The 15,865-nt window shown below is 33.5% G+C and overlaps 1 protein-coding gene across 7 annotated transcripts in view; it reads left to right on the top strand.

Moving 5' to 3' along the window:
- TTC3 (tetratricopeptide repeat domain 3) overlaps positions 1–15,865 on the top strand; it is a 145,168-nt gene that overhangs the window by 57,874 nt on the left and 71,429 nt on the right. For 6 of the 7 annotated variants that reach the window (XM_027875434.1, XM_027875435.1, XM_027875438.1 and 3 more), the window contains exons 16-23: positions 4,033–4,093; positions 4,904–4,982; positions 8,147–8,281; positions 9,430–9,510; positions 10,146–10,258; positions 11,165–11,285; positions 14,161–14,283; positions 15,465–15,566. In XM_027875434.1, coding sequence (XP_027731235.1) covers positions 4,033–4,093; positions 4,904–4,982; positions 8,147–8,281; positions 9,430–9,510; positions 10,146–10,258; positions 11,165–11,285; positions 14,161–14,283; positions 15,465–15,566 — 815 coding nt within the window. The remainder of the gene's footprint in view (positions 1–4,032; positions 4,094–4,903; positions 4,983–8,146; positions 8,282–9,429; positions 9,511–10,145; positions 10,259–11,164; positions 11,286–14,160; positions 14,284–15,464; positions 15,567–15,865) is intronic. The other variant, XM_027875436.1, reaches the window with a different exon arrangement.

The raw sequence follows: 15,865 nt of genomic DNA, 5'->3' as shown, positions 1-15,865 counted from the left end.
AGGGAATTTCAGAGTTCTTGAACATAGAAGTGGAACACTTGTGGGTATTTTAATGAAGTCACAAGTTCACTTAGAAAAAAAGAGCTTCAAAAACTTCCATTAACCTTGTCCATATTTGCCATTGTCTAGTACAGCTTTTTTAGTTTAGTTCACTTCTACCCATCTTCTGTTAGTGGTTTCACATAGCAAGACCATTTGTCTCCAGCCAGTAGCCAGTACTGTCACACACAGAGATTGTCACGAAAACCCAAACAGGAAAGGAGGAGCATATTAATTTTAATTTTAGGGCTGCCTCTTAATTTTGTTTGGGTCAATTCCAATGTGTTTGTTGTGTTTTGGTTTTTTTAAGACTGTGGTAATATGAGGAAAATGCTTAATTTTACAAAGGGCAATTAAGTCTTCCTGATAAGAATTTTCCAAATAATTGGAGTTGACCCTTTTTAATACCATATTCTGAGGGGTTTAATTTTTTCTAAGTATGGAGTTGAAACCATGCCCCCATGTAAGCCTTTCTACTTTAGCTAGGTGACAATGCATCTCAATCAATCCGTCCATCTCTGATAGGCCTTAGACAGTTCTAAAAAGCTTTCCAACTGGAATGAGAAATCCAAGAATTGTGTTTGGATGGGCTGAGGAGTCTTGATTGTCTGATAATTTATAGACAACCGGGGAATGGTTTGGATTCCAGAAATTGGGGTGAGCGTGGTGTTCTAACTGAACCCCACCTAGGAGGGAACTTCCTGGGCAGTGAGGGAGGAATAAGAGAGAGATACGTCAAAGGCCTTGGAAGCTTCAAAAGGTACAAGGGATTTTGAATTTCCCATCTTCCCACAGCATCACTGCATTCATGGCAGTAGCGTCTACACTGGGAATCTAGGGCCAATTGATCTTAGGGCTTTACAAGGAACTCAGGAAAGAAACTACACGACGCTTAAAGGGAACATCTTTAGCACCCAGTAAATGGAGAAAGGGACCTGCAGCAATGAAGAGCCACATGTACTTTCTGACAAGCTTAAGCCCACTTACCTCTATGCTCTGAATGTTCTTGTGGGATACTGTATCACAAACATTTGGGGTACCTGTTCTTACTGCACCACATTAGGAAATACGCTTTTCTGAAAGCCACTTTAGGCTGGCTAACTCAATGATGGAGCAGCTAGATGGCACAGTAGATAGAGTGCAAGGCCTGGAGTCAGGTTGACTCATCTTCACAAGTTCAAATCTGGCCGAAAAAGGAAATGGCAAATCATTTTAGTATCTTTGCCAAGAAAATCTAAATGGGGTCACAAAGAGTCAAACATGACTGAAATGACTAATAACAGCAGCAAAACCCGAATGATTCCCATCTGATAGCCTCTGAGGAGTAGGGAGGGGGGCAGGGGAACAAATTGGTAAAAGCTTGAGCTGATGACATTGAAAAATCCTTTTTGACTTCCAAGGGGGTTCTAACTAGTTTTGGAAACCTAACTCATCAGTGGGATTTCTCAGAGCTTACATGGCTACATTTTTGTGGAAAACTTTCTAAAATTCATTGTATGATTTCCTACTTTTTAATAGAAGGTGGTTATAGAATGTGGTTACCTTCTTTCATTTAAAAAAATTCCAACCCTGTGTCGCAGTGCAAAAGTGCACTTAACCTCTAGTCAGGGCTTAAAATAAAAGAAGTGGAATGTTTTCACCATCCTTAAAACAAGTGGCACGATTTTTCTTACCTTAGTATAAGTTACCTCTGGATCTTTACTTCATTAATGAGGACAGTTGGCCCTTTGATATGAGCTAGTAAGAAAACAGATTTTTTTTCTTTCTTACCCCTATATTGTCTAACACTATATGATTTCACTGATGTAGCAATATTTCATTAGTTAATATCACAATCCATTTAGGCTTCTTCATCCTTTTTTGATTCATGTGTATGGCCTTAAATAAATCCTTCATAGAGGATCCATCCAGTGTCCTTGAGGCCTTCTTCAAAGTCTTTTAACATTTCAGAGATAACAGTGTAGTTATTTAGCTAGCCATTTCTTATACTTCACTCTTGCTATATAACCAGCTCACCTTTTCTTATTATATATTTCCTGCATGATATCATATACCATCTCCTTAACTCTTAATTTTTCCACTATTAGTTGCATTCAGCAATTCAACTAAACAACTATTTATTAAATACCTTCTATGTAGCAGGCACTAGAAATACCCAGACAAAAATGAAATAGTCCCTACCTTATAGGAGCTCACACTCTTGTTGAGGCATCCACCTTAAATATAGATAAATAAATGCCAGGTAATTTGCAGGGAGGAAGAAGGACACCAACAACTGTGGAGCAACAGGAAAAACTTCCCTCAGGGGGTGATTCTTGAGTTGAGCTTTGAAGAAAGCAAGAGATTCTAAGAGGGAGAGCTGAAGAGCAATATATTCCAGATATGAAGGATGTCTTATATGTAGACAGAAGGGAAGATGAGCTTTATAGTACAAATGTTACGATCAAATCAGGGTAAACTGAGACACAAAATCTAATTAAGAAAATAAGGAATAAAAACAGGAAAATATAAGTGATGAGATAATTAAACAGTGCTCAAGACAGAAGAAGAAAAAAGCCTGTGATTAATTACCAAATTAACTGTATAGAATGGATAATAGTGTGATAGTTCAAAGGAGAGCAGAGATCATTTCTATGCTGACTTGTAAGAAAAGACTTCATATGTACAACAAGCTGTAGACAGGATAAATTGAGAATAATCTCAGAGAGAAGGTATTGAGATTAAGAAGCTGCATAAAATTTTTTTTGTTATTATCCTATTGGATTTATCGAAATATAAGTTATCTATATGGTAGAACTTGCCAAAATAGGAGGAAAAACAAGAGTAGAGAGAGGATAGAGAACCAAGTCATCCTACATTTCTAGATGTGTCCTATATCTCTAAAAACATTTATTTTCTTTGTTTCTTTCCTTTTTGTGTGCTTACTCACATGCTTTTTATTTTTTTTAATTTTATTTGTTTTTAGTTTTCAACATTCACTTCTATAAGATTTTGAGTTCTAAATTTTCTCTACTCCTTCACCAAGACAGTATGCAATCTGATATAGACTATACATGTATGTCATATTAAATATATTTCCACATTAGTCATGTTGTAAAGAAGAATTAGAACCAAAGGAAGAAAATCACAAGAAAGAAGAAACAAAAAAAGAGAGAGCAAATAGTATGCTTCTATCTGCATTCAGACTCCATAGTTCTTTCTCTGGATGTGGATAGCATTTTCCATCATGAGTCTTTTAGATTGTTTTAAATCCTTGTGTTGCTGAGAAAAGTTAAGTCTATCAAAATTGGTCATTGCACAATGTTGCTGTTACTGTGTACAATATTCTCCTGGTTCTGCTTACTTCACTCAGCATCAATTCATGTAAGTCTTTCTAGGTTTTTCTGAAGTCGACCATGTTCATAAAGAAACATTTATTTTCAGAGATTAAGAGAAGGAAGCAGAGCTTATAAGGGAGAAGGAAAAAAAAATCTGCCTATATTTCCCCCACTCTTTTTGAAATCTGTTTTTCTAAAGTCTAGAGTACAAATCTGACAATGTCCAACATTCTCTACTATCTGCACAGAGAAATGGTCAATTTCTTACCAATTTCCTACCGTTTATGCGTTAACAACCGGTTCATCCTTGTTGGTAAGAATTAAGTTGAATAGTATTTTCTGTTTTATGAAACATGGGATTGTCCAATAAAGCAAGTAGAGAATTTATTAGGCCCTCTTCTTTCAGGAGAACTAGACTTTTATTAGAAGCCATAATAGTTGATATGCCCCAATGTTAATGTAGTTTGCCACTGTGCTAAAAGTTTCTGTTGTGAAACCCTCTATGACCTTCATCTGATTATTTATTCTGTGGTATACTCCAGCAACACGATAACTTCTCTCTCTTATTATATTAATTCAAATGCTTTCCACCGTGCTTCCTTCTCAGATTTAAATATCTCTGTATGAGCATTTATACTTATCCACAAACAAACAACAAAATTTCTTCTGCCTATAGGTCATAGCCCTAAATATAAAGGAAAATCAAAGAACAAAAGCGATGATGTGGGAAAGCCAAGGTAGGAATTTTTTCTGTGTTAAAGAATCAAATTATAAGTTAATATATGTTCTTTTTTAAGTGTATTGTAGTATTATGTCATATAGCATTTAATATCCACATTCATAATAGGATGCTATGTTGTATACTATAAGCCCCTTTAAAATTCCTTTTTAAGAATATGTGTTTCCTTTTATATTTTCTGTGATTTTCCTAAAGTGCAAGGCTAACTGTGTCACTCTCCTACTCAGTAAACTCTAGTTGTACTGTGTTGCTTCTAGCATCATATATAAGCTCCTCTGTTTAGCTTTAAAGCCTTGCAGAACCTGGTCCAAATCTACCATTCCAACCTTATACATTACTTCTTTTCCCACGCTTTATAGTTCAGCCAAACTAGCCATTTACTGTTTCTCATAGACAACACTGCATCTCTGGTCTCTGTACTTTTAACTGACTGTGTCCCAGGCCTAGAATGCATTTCCACTTCACTTCTGCCTCTTAATAATTTTTGTTTTTGTTTTTTTTTCAAAATTCTGTTCAAGCAACTTCAGCATGAAGCTATTCCTTATCTATCCCTGCCCCAGCTCTTCCCTTCAAAAAAAATTTACCTTGTACTTATTTTGAATATATTTACTTCTATGTATGTTGTTTCCCGATAGAAGTTCCTTAAGATCAGGGACTGTTTCATTTTTTTGTTTTTGTATCCCTAGAACTTAACATGATACCAGGCATCATGGGTGCTAAATGCTTCCTGATTAATTAGGACCAATTGCCATTTTATCAGATTGACTAGATTTGCTTAACTTTTGAATTTATCTTTTTTAAATTCTAGCCTGCAACTGAATTTACAAATAGATTTGCAAAGCTTATTGGATAAACAATTCAGTAAATCTTCCAGAGCTGTACAACAGGTAACTATTGTTGACAACAATAACAATAATAATTCACATTTCTGTCATGCTTGTCTCTCCACAATCTTGTGAGGCTGATAATGGAAATAATTATCTTTCTTATCTATAAGTTATAGATAAGGAACTAGGCTCAGAGAGGATGAGAGACTCTCTCAGGTTTACATACCAAATAAGTGTTAGCCCAAATGGGAACTCAAGGATCTTGACTCCTAATCAAGTGTTCCTTAAATGTCCTTCCACTGCTATTTACTTAATTGAAATAAATATTTTCAGTAGAAATTATTATTCTGATCAAAACATGTTGGCAGATTTTTCATTTATTCTTTGCTAAATAAATATATCTAATCATTGTTGATTTTACATTTCATTTATTCATCTTTATATATAAAACTTATTAAATGTGTTATGGCTGAATTCCAAATTAAAGTTGGTGCCAGTGATAATTTGATCATCTTAATGGTAGTCAGAAAGCTAAAGTGTGATAGAGGAAATAAACTTGTAAAATTATTCATAAAGTCAGTTAGCGCTATTATAGAATACCAATTATTTATACTTGAAGTGCGTGAGATCTGAGAGCATTTTACAAGTAAAGACTGCCTATTCTTTGAAAGATATTTACCACAACTCTGTAGCTGATGCACTTTTTGTGTACAACATATGGTTAAAAAAAATCTTTGGTCACTTTTTGTAAAAACTTTTACAACTATGGGATAACTTGAAGTTCAGTTCTTTATTTTAAGCAAATATAGATTAGAAATATTCTACTATGAAATCACATTTCTCTTTTACAAAGATGTGCCAGAAATCACATATGCTTTTTGAATAGTTCAGTAGGATAGGCTATTTTTTACTGAAGCTTTTTAAGACAGTCTAACTTCAAACTTTTAAAATTAGTTTCTTTGTTGTTTATAGTAGGGAAGTTAATAGATTTCAAGATACCTAAGTTAATAGGGAAAAACTACGCTGTGTAAATTAAAAGAACATTTTTGAAAGTATGATAGGAAAATTGAGGAAATATTCTTACTATACTAGGTTGAAGAAAATAATGTGCTCGTATATGTGAGCATATGTTTTCTCTATGGCAGAAAAAAAAAATACAGGAAATAGAAGGCAATGTGATAAAATGGAAAGAATCCCTGGGTTAGAATCCCACCTTTATTCTTTTACCAGTATTCACTTTGGACAAGTCATTTAATCTTTCTGATCTCAGTTTCCTCAAATGATGTTGTTGGGTGAGGTGACATTTGTACTTCCTTCCAGTTCTTACTCTGTGGTGATAGAATACAGCAGTGTGGGAAGGTGAAAAATGATGGGAATTTGTAGACCTTGTCCCCTCAAAGACTCTTGTTCCTTTGCTGGTTGCTTCATCTGTAAATAAGATAGAATGATTTCCAAGGTCTATTTTAGTTCTAAAATTCTAGGCCTCCACTTCTATTTTTTACTTATTTTTAGAGCATATTCTCAGTTTTAGTAGTTAAATATCTACAACGTTAATAAGGATCCCTATATTTTACGTGCTTTTTAGCTTTTAGTACTTATGAATATAATTTGAAATGTTCTGCGGAACCATGGAAACAAAAAGATAAAACATTGCGACAAAGGTTATTAATATAGTATAAAAATTTGCCTAATCTTTCTTTTGAGGATGTTTACTGTGGTATTTGTGATATTTACAAAGTCCTTCTGAAGTTATTATTTGGTAACGATTGCCATCTTAGCCACTGTGGTGCCATGTGACTCAGGATAAACCAGGGGACCTCATTTTTTTTTTTAAGCATCCAGCAAATACTACAACTTTCCCCTAGTACTCCTTGCCATTTTCCCCCCATGCCATCACCTCCCTTGCCTGAAATGATTTCCTCATCATCCAGCTCAGGCTTTAAGAGAAGATAGAGGATTTTTTTTTTCTTTCTCTCTTGCCCTGCTCTTTCAAAATAGCATAAAATCCCCCCCCCCTTTTTAAAGGGTTATTTAAGGGGTTAGTGCTATACAGTACAGAAATATTAAACTATTTTCAGCAAAGATATAACAGATTATATGGGAAATTTAGAAGTGAATCCTACATGCTATAAGAAATTTGGCCTTATTTTTATTTGAACCCATTTTCTTGATTGACCTGTTTCTATTAGGTCTTGACCTTGTTATTACCTCATTCCCCATTGAGCTTCAGACCCAGTGCCTACTTCACTATCTGGAAATCTCAATATTTGATGTAGAAATTCCTCATTCTTTCTTGCCGTCAAGCTCTCTTCTCGCTTTCTGATTGGTCTAAATAAAGCAAATCCTCTTGGCCCAATAGTAGTGGCTATCTCTGTCTTTGATGGCAGAACTGTCTCTTCCTAGTTTCCCCAGACTACCATCAACCATTTAACCAAGAAGCACAAAGCTAGGACTTCATGATTTCCTTCCAAGTTAGTTGATATATATATATTAATGAGATGTCAAATCCTTGTAAAGTGGCAGAGTTCCTGATGAATACTGAATACCAGTACCAATGTCAGAAATTGATCTGAAATTTAATGGATTGTACCTGTATCAGTTTTAACTAAAATAGATAGTTAACTGATGGCTGTTCTTGCTTGAAATACTTCAGTTGGTTCCTGAAAATGTATCAGGGCAGTATGTGTTTAGCCTAGTAAAGCCAGACAACACTCAATTGCTACAAAATGGTAGAAGAAACACCTCTTCTGATTCGTGATGGTGTCAGGGATATTGGATGCAAAATGATAGCACTTCACTTCTGTGCTTTGTGAGTTTGGGAGATACTTTTTTTTTTTTTTTATTGTGAGTCAGTTGAGATTAAGTGACTTTGCCCAGAATCACATAGCTAGTAAGCGTTATGTGTCTGAGGCCAGATTTGAACTTATGTCCTCCAGACTCCAGGGCCAGTGCTCTATCCACTATGCCACCTACCTGCCCCCAGTACTATTCTTTAAAAGGAATTTATTTCATCAATATAAATACTGAATTCTATAAATGAATTTCTATTAGTTGTGAAGGGATGCCTTTAATAAAATCTTGTGTTGTGAAGATATTTGTTAAGGGTATCTATAAACATAACTAGTTATAAATTATAAGGCATTTATCACCTTGTTACAACTTAAAAGAGGAAATTTATAATTCCTGATATATCAGAATAAAAATTGTTTCCTTAAATTTTTCAGGATTTTGCTATATTGATAAAAATGCTGCAATCCCTCATCGAAGAAGGTTGCACAGCCTTGATGGACCAACATTGTCGCAGTGCAGCAAAAGCCTTTTCACGGTTGTTAAGTGACATAGATCCCAATAAATTGAAGGTAAAATTGACAAATAACATCATACTTATTGGCAGTAGCACATATTAAAGATAGTGTTATATAGTAGGTAAAAATCACAACTTTAAGGTTATAGTAGACTTAAAGCAAGTATAAGTCCTAATTAAGACCACTGACAACTAAAATTCAGAGCCATGAGAAGGTAACCCTTTACCATTTCCGATTTAGTGTAATGCCATACCATTCCTTCTGTGAGCTTGTTAAAGTACTTCAGTTTATATTAATTTGATTTCCTTGTTCTTTCTTAAAATACTTGGAGAGAAAATTAAATGAAAATATGTGTACAATGCAATGGATAAACTTTAAAATGTAATATAAATGTAAGTTATGTTTACTGTTATTACTGCTACTTCTAAACTTGCACTAACTCTGGTCATATCCTCCATTCAGAAACAATTAGGCATATTTTAGAGAAAGAATGGTAGAATAGAAAGTATTAAGTCTTTTGAGGTTATCTTTAGGATTTTTCTAATCAAATCTAGATTTTAATCTGTGATCTTTTTCTCTGTACTTCTCAGTGCAATTAAATGAAATTAATTTGGACTCCTATTAATTTGAAATTTAAAATTCATTAAGTTAATTTGAAATTTGTGATAATTTGACAAGAACTGTGTTCATTTGTCATTGGATGCTGATAATAGGAAAAAAGGCATTAGCTGAAAAAAAACCTGAAATGAACTTATAAAATCTATTCAAGAGAACACTTCCTGACCACTTAAAATACTCATTTTAAGTGAAAGATTAATATGTTGATTGCAAATCATTCATATTCACTAGAGATCTCTAAGGGATAGCTCCTATACAAGGTAGGCTACTTCATGTTTCAGGATGTACTTGAAAGTCATAGTATTCTGTCTTTTTAGAAAACCATAATTAATGTTTCTAATGTTAAGTACAAATTAGTGAGGTAAGTGTGAAAAGGGTTAATCTGAAAGAGCAGTGAGCATCAGGAGAAGACAGATTCTAGTATTGGCTTTTTTTGCACAACATCTTATGATCTTGGTGAGTCACTTAACCTATGCACCCCAGTTTCTTTATTTTTAAAATCAATGAGATCCCTAGATGATTTTTTTGTAGCTCTAAAATTCAATAATTCAATTCCATTTTTTTAATTCTTTTTTCATTGGCAGCAACTGAATCTTGCCCTTATTAACTATGTCCTAGTAATCTATGGTTATGCCATCTCTCTTCTTGGAATAGGAATGCCTGAGGTAAGTTTTAGAAGAGTTCTAAATGAATTAAAATTTTGACATGATTAGGAGATATGTATCTAGACATAGAGGAGTAATTTTTTCACATAAAAAACTTATTACTATTTTCCTTTTTTTTTCTTAGCATATTTGCTTTGTTTCCTTGTTAGAGGTAGAAGTAAGGAAAGATCCTGTGACAGGGATAGAATTCTGCTTTTAATCTGTCCTTTTTTAAAAAAAGCTATGTTAGAGTCTATTACTAAATGTTAAATGCATTAATCAACAATATTTATTAAACACCTTCTGTGTGCTAGGCACTGGGAATACAAATAATACAATAATTTCTACTCTTAAGGTACTTACACTCTAATGGGGAAGACATGTACATATATAAGTATATACTGAAGAAATTCTTCAGCTAGATAATAGCAATAAAACATCTAAAATTAAACCTTCATATAATAGAATTCATGTATGGGTGGGTCACTGGGTGTGTTTGTGTGGACACATCACTGTTCTATAAAGTACATTCATGCTACTTTAATTCACCCTTGCATAGGTTCTCTTGGCCACTTCTAGAAGCCAGGATCCTTCTGCTTTCCCAAGCTTTTTTCTTCTTTATGTTTATGTGATCATCATTTTTGTTGCTATTAAAGGAATTATCAGAAGCCGAATATCAGTTTAAGAGAATTATTGAGCAATACCCCAATGAAGGAGTTGACTGCTTAGCCTATTTTGGAATTGGAAAAGTATATTTAAAAAAGAATAGGTGAGTATAACACAATATTTTTGAGCTTTGTGCTGATGTTAATACTATCATGATTGAACAGCCATTGTAGAGTATTCCCAGTGCCTATAATGACTAAATATTTATTACATGTACTAATTTTCGAAACGTTCTAACATTAATATCCATAAAGCACCAGTAATTGCAAATCACTTTAAGGACTTTGCTTTCATTACCAGAACTGATATTCCATCTCTTTCCATGGCCTTCGAGATGCTTGCCCATTTGGACTTCACATAGCACTTTATTTTGTAGCTTTCTAATGAACTTATCATGTAATACTGTTATAACAGAATATTTTGTTTATTTCTTACCCCTCATACTCTGCTGTAAACTCCTTGAGGAGAACAATGAGAAAGCATTTTTAGGGAATGTTGGGGCTCTGGACAAGAATTTAATAGGGCAGAGAAGAAAATTCAACCCTTTGGCCTAGAGAGAGGCTAGGAAACCCAAACTTCTGTCTTCTTTCTGGTGAACCTTCAAAAGTTAAAAGTTAGGAGATTTATAACTGAAATTATAAACTTCAGAGAGTATTTTCCTAGTTTCCCCTCCCTATGACCTGACTTGGTCAGGTCCTGTCTTTTTTAACTTGTCTGTACTTACTGTCTCTGGGCTTCAGTTTTCTCATCTGAAAAATGAGGGGATTGTACTAAATAGTCTTTAGGGTTCTTTCCAGCTTTAAATCTGTGATATGAAAGAACTTATAACTTAGCTGCAAAGACAAGAGGAATACATATGAAACAATTAGAGAACAATTTTTGGGCTCAAGCATGTATTACTTACTATGATAAAATAGTTCAGAGAAGAGAATAGAATGAATAAATCAGAATGGAAGAGAAGACTATATTGTATCACCTTTAATGGCCCTGTTCTTTATTCTTACTTTAGATTTTCAGATGCACTTGGTCATTTTCAAAAATCTAAGACTATGATTAAACTTATTCCTGGAGTATTGACATGGCCTACAACTAATGTGATTATTGAAGAATCTCAAGCAGAGAAATTACAGGTAAATACTTCTTTATAGTAAGATTTCTATTTCATAGGAAATAAAATAGTCCAATCAAACTATTTTTATCAGTCTGACTACTGTTGAATGTTTTTCCTATATAAGACAATGGAGAGATAATGAAGCACTATTTTTTCCCCACTTCTTGTTCCCCCTCTCCCTTTAGCTGTATTAAATAATACACAATTTATACTCAGATAGACAAGCAACTGTAACAAAGCTTTCTTATCACCCATTAGTTAATCTTTGAAGTGGTGGCTGAAGCCAAGAGGCCTGGAAAAGGTGAACCTCATTCTTCCTCTTTCAATTCCATTCTGTGTGTGCTGAGGCACACTGCTATACTGGTTTTCCATCATAATTGTTCTAGAATTTGATATGTTGAAGCCTCACCGTTCCCAGAGTGAATTTGATGGTATATATCTTTAAGTTGAAAAAATAGCCTTAAGTTTTTAAAATAGTAATATCATCAACGTTTTCCCATCCTGGTTCCAGGCTGATGGTAAGTGAAGTTACTTTTTGGGTGGTTGGTAGATACACTTTAACCCTGGGAGTGTGTCCTGTTCCATCACACTGAGATAGCAATGAGAATAAATCCCAGGAGGCAAAGGTCTAGAGTGAACAGCAGCAATGCAGAGGTTTGGTTGAAGAAAGTGGTAGGCATGCTGGGGTGTGTAGCACTGTCAAAAGAGGACAGTAATAGGGACAAAGAGCTGATATGCCAAAATGAATTGCTTTATTTGTCTCTTTTCAGCAAATATAATGGAGATTTTACCACATCTACTAAAATGTTAGCATAGGCTTTCCACTCTAGGTAGAAGAATGTGAGTTAAGGGGAACTCAGTTCCATACCCCCTCAGAAAAGAACAAATAGAAATGCCAACAAAAAGAAATATTACTAAAAATCTATAGAAGAAAATAAACATCTGCAAAATAGAAAATTAGTGAAGTGCCAATAAAATAAAAATTAAAAATACTGTGTAACAAATGAAACAGGCCTACAATGTTTCTCATATATAGCAGTCCATCCCTTGACTTGGTTGGTGTCTTTGTATAGGCTTTCCCACAGGTTTGGAATGCACTGCTTCCTTACCCCCACCTTATATAGTCCCTCACTTCTTTAGTTCATGTTCCACCTCTAAAGTGAGGTTCCCTAATACATCAAAATTCTAGTGCCTCTGCACTCTGAAATTACCTTGTATTTATTTTGAATAAATTTTGTATTTACTTATGTATATGCTTTATTTTCTCAGTCAAACATATGCTCCCTGAGGGTAGGGAGTTCACTTTTGTCTTTGTAAACCCATCATCTAGTGCAGCTACTAGCATGTAAGAGACACTTAATGCAGGTTGAGAGATGCTGAAATGAGTAAATGACAGAGGGAAAGCAATTAAGCAGCAATTAACTCTGGTAAAAATCTGAAGTCCAATTAAAAGAACTAGAAGAAAGTAAAAAATTACAGCAGGAATTCAGTCTAGAATTAAGAGGAAAAAATAGAGAAAATGACAAATTGAGATTATAATTGAAAACTTGAAAAAATCAACTATCAGCAAACTTATTTCGGTGGAAAATGGAATTGTGCACAGCTCATAGCAACTGTAAGTATCGATTTGAAAAAAAAATCACTGAATTATCCAAAGAATTGGAAAATATGCAGAATGAAGCAACATTATCTATGGGATTACTGAAGCAAAGATCACAAAGTAACAATCTCAGGATTGCTATGTCCCTAGAGGTATAGAAAAACCCGTACAGTACAGTAACTAACTGGATCATGAATTTAAGTGTTTTTAAAAATCATTTTGACATTGGAAGACAAAAGAATAGTATATTAACTACAGAGAAAAGCTTTTAAAAATCAACATATGGAAAATTATTGAAGATAATTTATAGGTTTGATAATAGAAAAATAAAAGGATTTTATTCAGTTAAAATGTTTTCTAAAATGAAAAAGCAACAGATTAAGAAAAACTTTACAGTAAATATATTGAATGTAGTTCTTACATAGGGAATCTACAAGACTAATACATAATCCCCAGTTGTCAAAAGAAATTAACAGATAATTCTTGAAGGACAAAATGCAAATTGCTAATAGCCTCATGAAAAAGCTTAATTCCCTAATAATCAGAGAAATACAAATAAAGATAATCTTTTGTTACCACCTAACACATTAAAATGGTAAAAATAGCAAGAAATGGAACTGTGGGAAGAGGAACAGTCTAACAAATTGTCAAAATTGCAAACTGATCTAAACATTTTTGAAAGCAGTATGATATACATACCCTTTGACCCAGCCATTCATTTCCACTCTTCAGAATCTCTGATTTCCTTCAAAACTCAGCTCAAATGTCACCTTCTGCAGAATTCCTTTTCTGATCACTTCTGCTACTAGTGCTTTTCTCTCTTAAGGTTACCTTATATTTACTGTGTATGTATCTTTATGTACCTATTTATATGTATTTTCTTCCTAGTTAGGATGTAAGCTTTTCCAGAATGAGGAGTGTTTTTTCATTTTTTTCCTTAGTGTTTAGCATAGTTTGCCTCGCACATAGGGAGTCCTTAATAAATGCTTGTTAATATATGTATTTATTGATAGCACTTTAAGTGGTTGAAGCCAGCAATGTTTTGCAGATCTGTAACCCAGAAAAAGATTTCAAAATTATTTTCTCCCCTTCATTCCTCCTGACCCACAATTACACATCTCTCTTTTCATCAGTTTTAAAGTAATAATTTAAAAGTTTATTGTGTTCTTGTTTTTTACTTAAAATTGATCATTTCTCAGCTAAAATATTTTTGGAATCAGGAAACCTAGATTGTTTATAAGTCTATGTTCATCGGAAAGCGTAACATAACATCTGGTTTTTATTCTGGTTTTAGTTGATATTGGAAAATCATATTGAAGAATGCAAATTCCCACCAGATCCAGATGCAGTTTGTTGTTATCAGAAATGCCATGGATATTCCAAAATCCAGATATATTTAAATGATCCAGACTTCAAGGTAAAAAAATAAAACTTTTAAAGTGAATTTCAGTAATAAAATTCATTGCAAGAAATCTAAGGAATATTATATTCTAGGACCTCAGGTTTGAAAGAAATATAACTACCTGCCTCTTTGGGACTTGGAAATTAATTGCGCCCTTTCTTCCTTTCTTCTCACATTGATGCCTACAACTTTTCCAGGGGAATAGGTCTCTAATCTACTTTATTCTTCTATACCATATCTCATAAAAATTCTGATTTCTAATTAGAACCCAGAGAACAAAATGATAGTTTTATTGGTGACTCACATTTGCATGGGTATGTTAAAAATTATGGATACATAATTTTATATGTGATATAATAATATATGATGATAATGATATATATGATGATTTTATATCAGATTTATAAGAACAACACAAAATTTCAAATTTGAAAGGAACCTTAGCAGTTGTTTAGTGAACCTTACCTGAACCATTAATATTCTTGGCAACATCTCATCATATCTTCTTTTTTAAGACCTCCAGTGAAAGAGAATATAATTTTCTTACAAGTTTTTATAATAATAAGCCAGAAATATGCTTTCCTAATTTTCCCATCCAGAGCCAAGTCGATTAAGTCTAATCCCTCTTCCATGTAATAAATCTTCAGATATTTGAAAACTGATAGCATGTCCTTCTCCATAACTGCATCTTTTCTTCTCCGACTAAATGTCACTAGATATTTCACTAGATCATTAGCATTACTGCAAATTTCATTATCTTGGTCACTCTTTTCTGTACATCCTCTAGCTTCTCAATGTCCTTTCCAAAATGCACTGCCAAAATTAGACATAATATTTAATGTTTCTTATGTGGTCAGGTCATAATACAGTGGAACTGTTGCCTTCCTTGTTCTATGCATTCTACTTCTGCTAATGCTTCTGCCATAGATGCCAAAGATAAAGTTTATTGTATTGAAATACATAGTGTATATCTGTCAGGTATTTATTGAAATACAAATTAATTCTAATAGCATGGTCTCTGAACATAGGGAATTTATAATTTATCTAATTATTGAGTAATAAACTTATTTGTGATACCATAATGGAATTTTGGAAACATCTAAATAGACTTTTTTAGTTTTTCTCACTAGATGCTTTCAATACTCAATTATACATGCATTCAGATATGAATTAATGTTCATTCTTTTGAATTTCAGGGTTTTATACGAATTAACTGCTGCCAATTTTGTAGAGTAGAATTTCACATTAGCTGTTGGAAAAAATTAAAAACAACAATTTTCAATGATAAAAATGACAAGGTAAGACATACAATTTTCTGAATGTTTTTAATATTCTTGTTGGACATACTTATGATTTTCTAAAGGAAAGAGATTCTGAGTTCATTTCTGAACTGTGTACTTTATGGTTTGTTAACACTTAAAGAATCTCACACTTGAAAGAGACTTCTTTTACAACATACACAGCAAAGAGTCATCCAGCTTTGGCTTGGAGACCCCTAGTGAGTGGTTATATACAACCTCTGAGATAAGCCATTCCACTTTTTGATAACTCAGAATGTTAGTTTTCTCTTTAAATACTTGACAACAGCTTTTATGTT

This window comes from Vombatus ursinus, unplaced genomic scaffold (assembly GCF_900497805.2).
Source record: "Vombatus ursinus unplaced genomic scaffold, bare-nosed wombat genome assembly UNPS02014809.1, whole genome shotgun sequence".
Lineage (NCBI taxonomy): Eukaryota > Metazoa > Chordata > Mammalia > Diprotodontia > Vombatidae > Vombatus > Vombatus ursinus.
The sequence above is the reverse complement of the archived record's forward strand: the minus strand, read 5'-3'. Positions and strand labels throughout refer to the sequence as shown.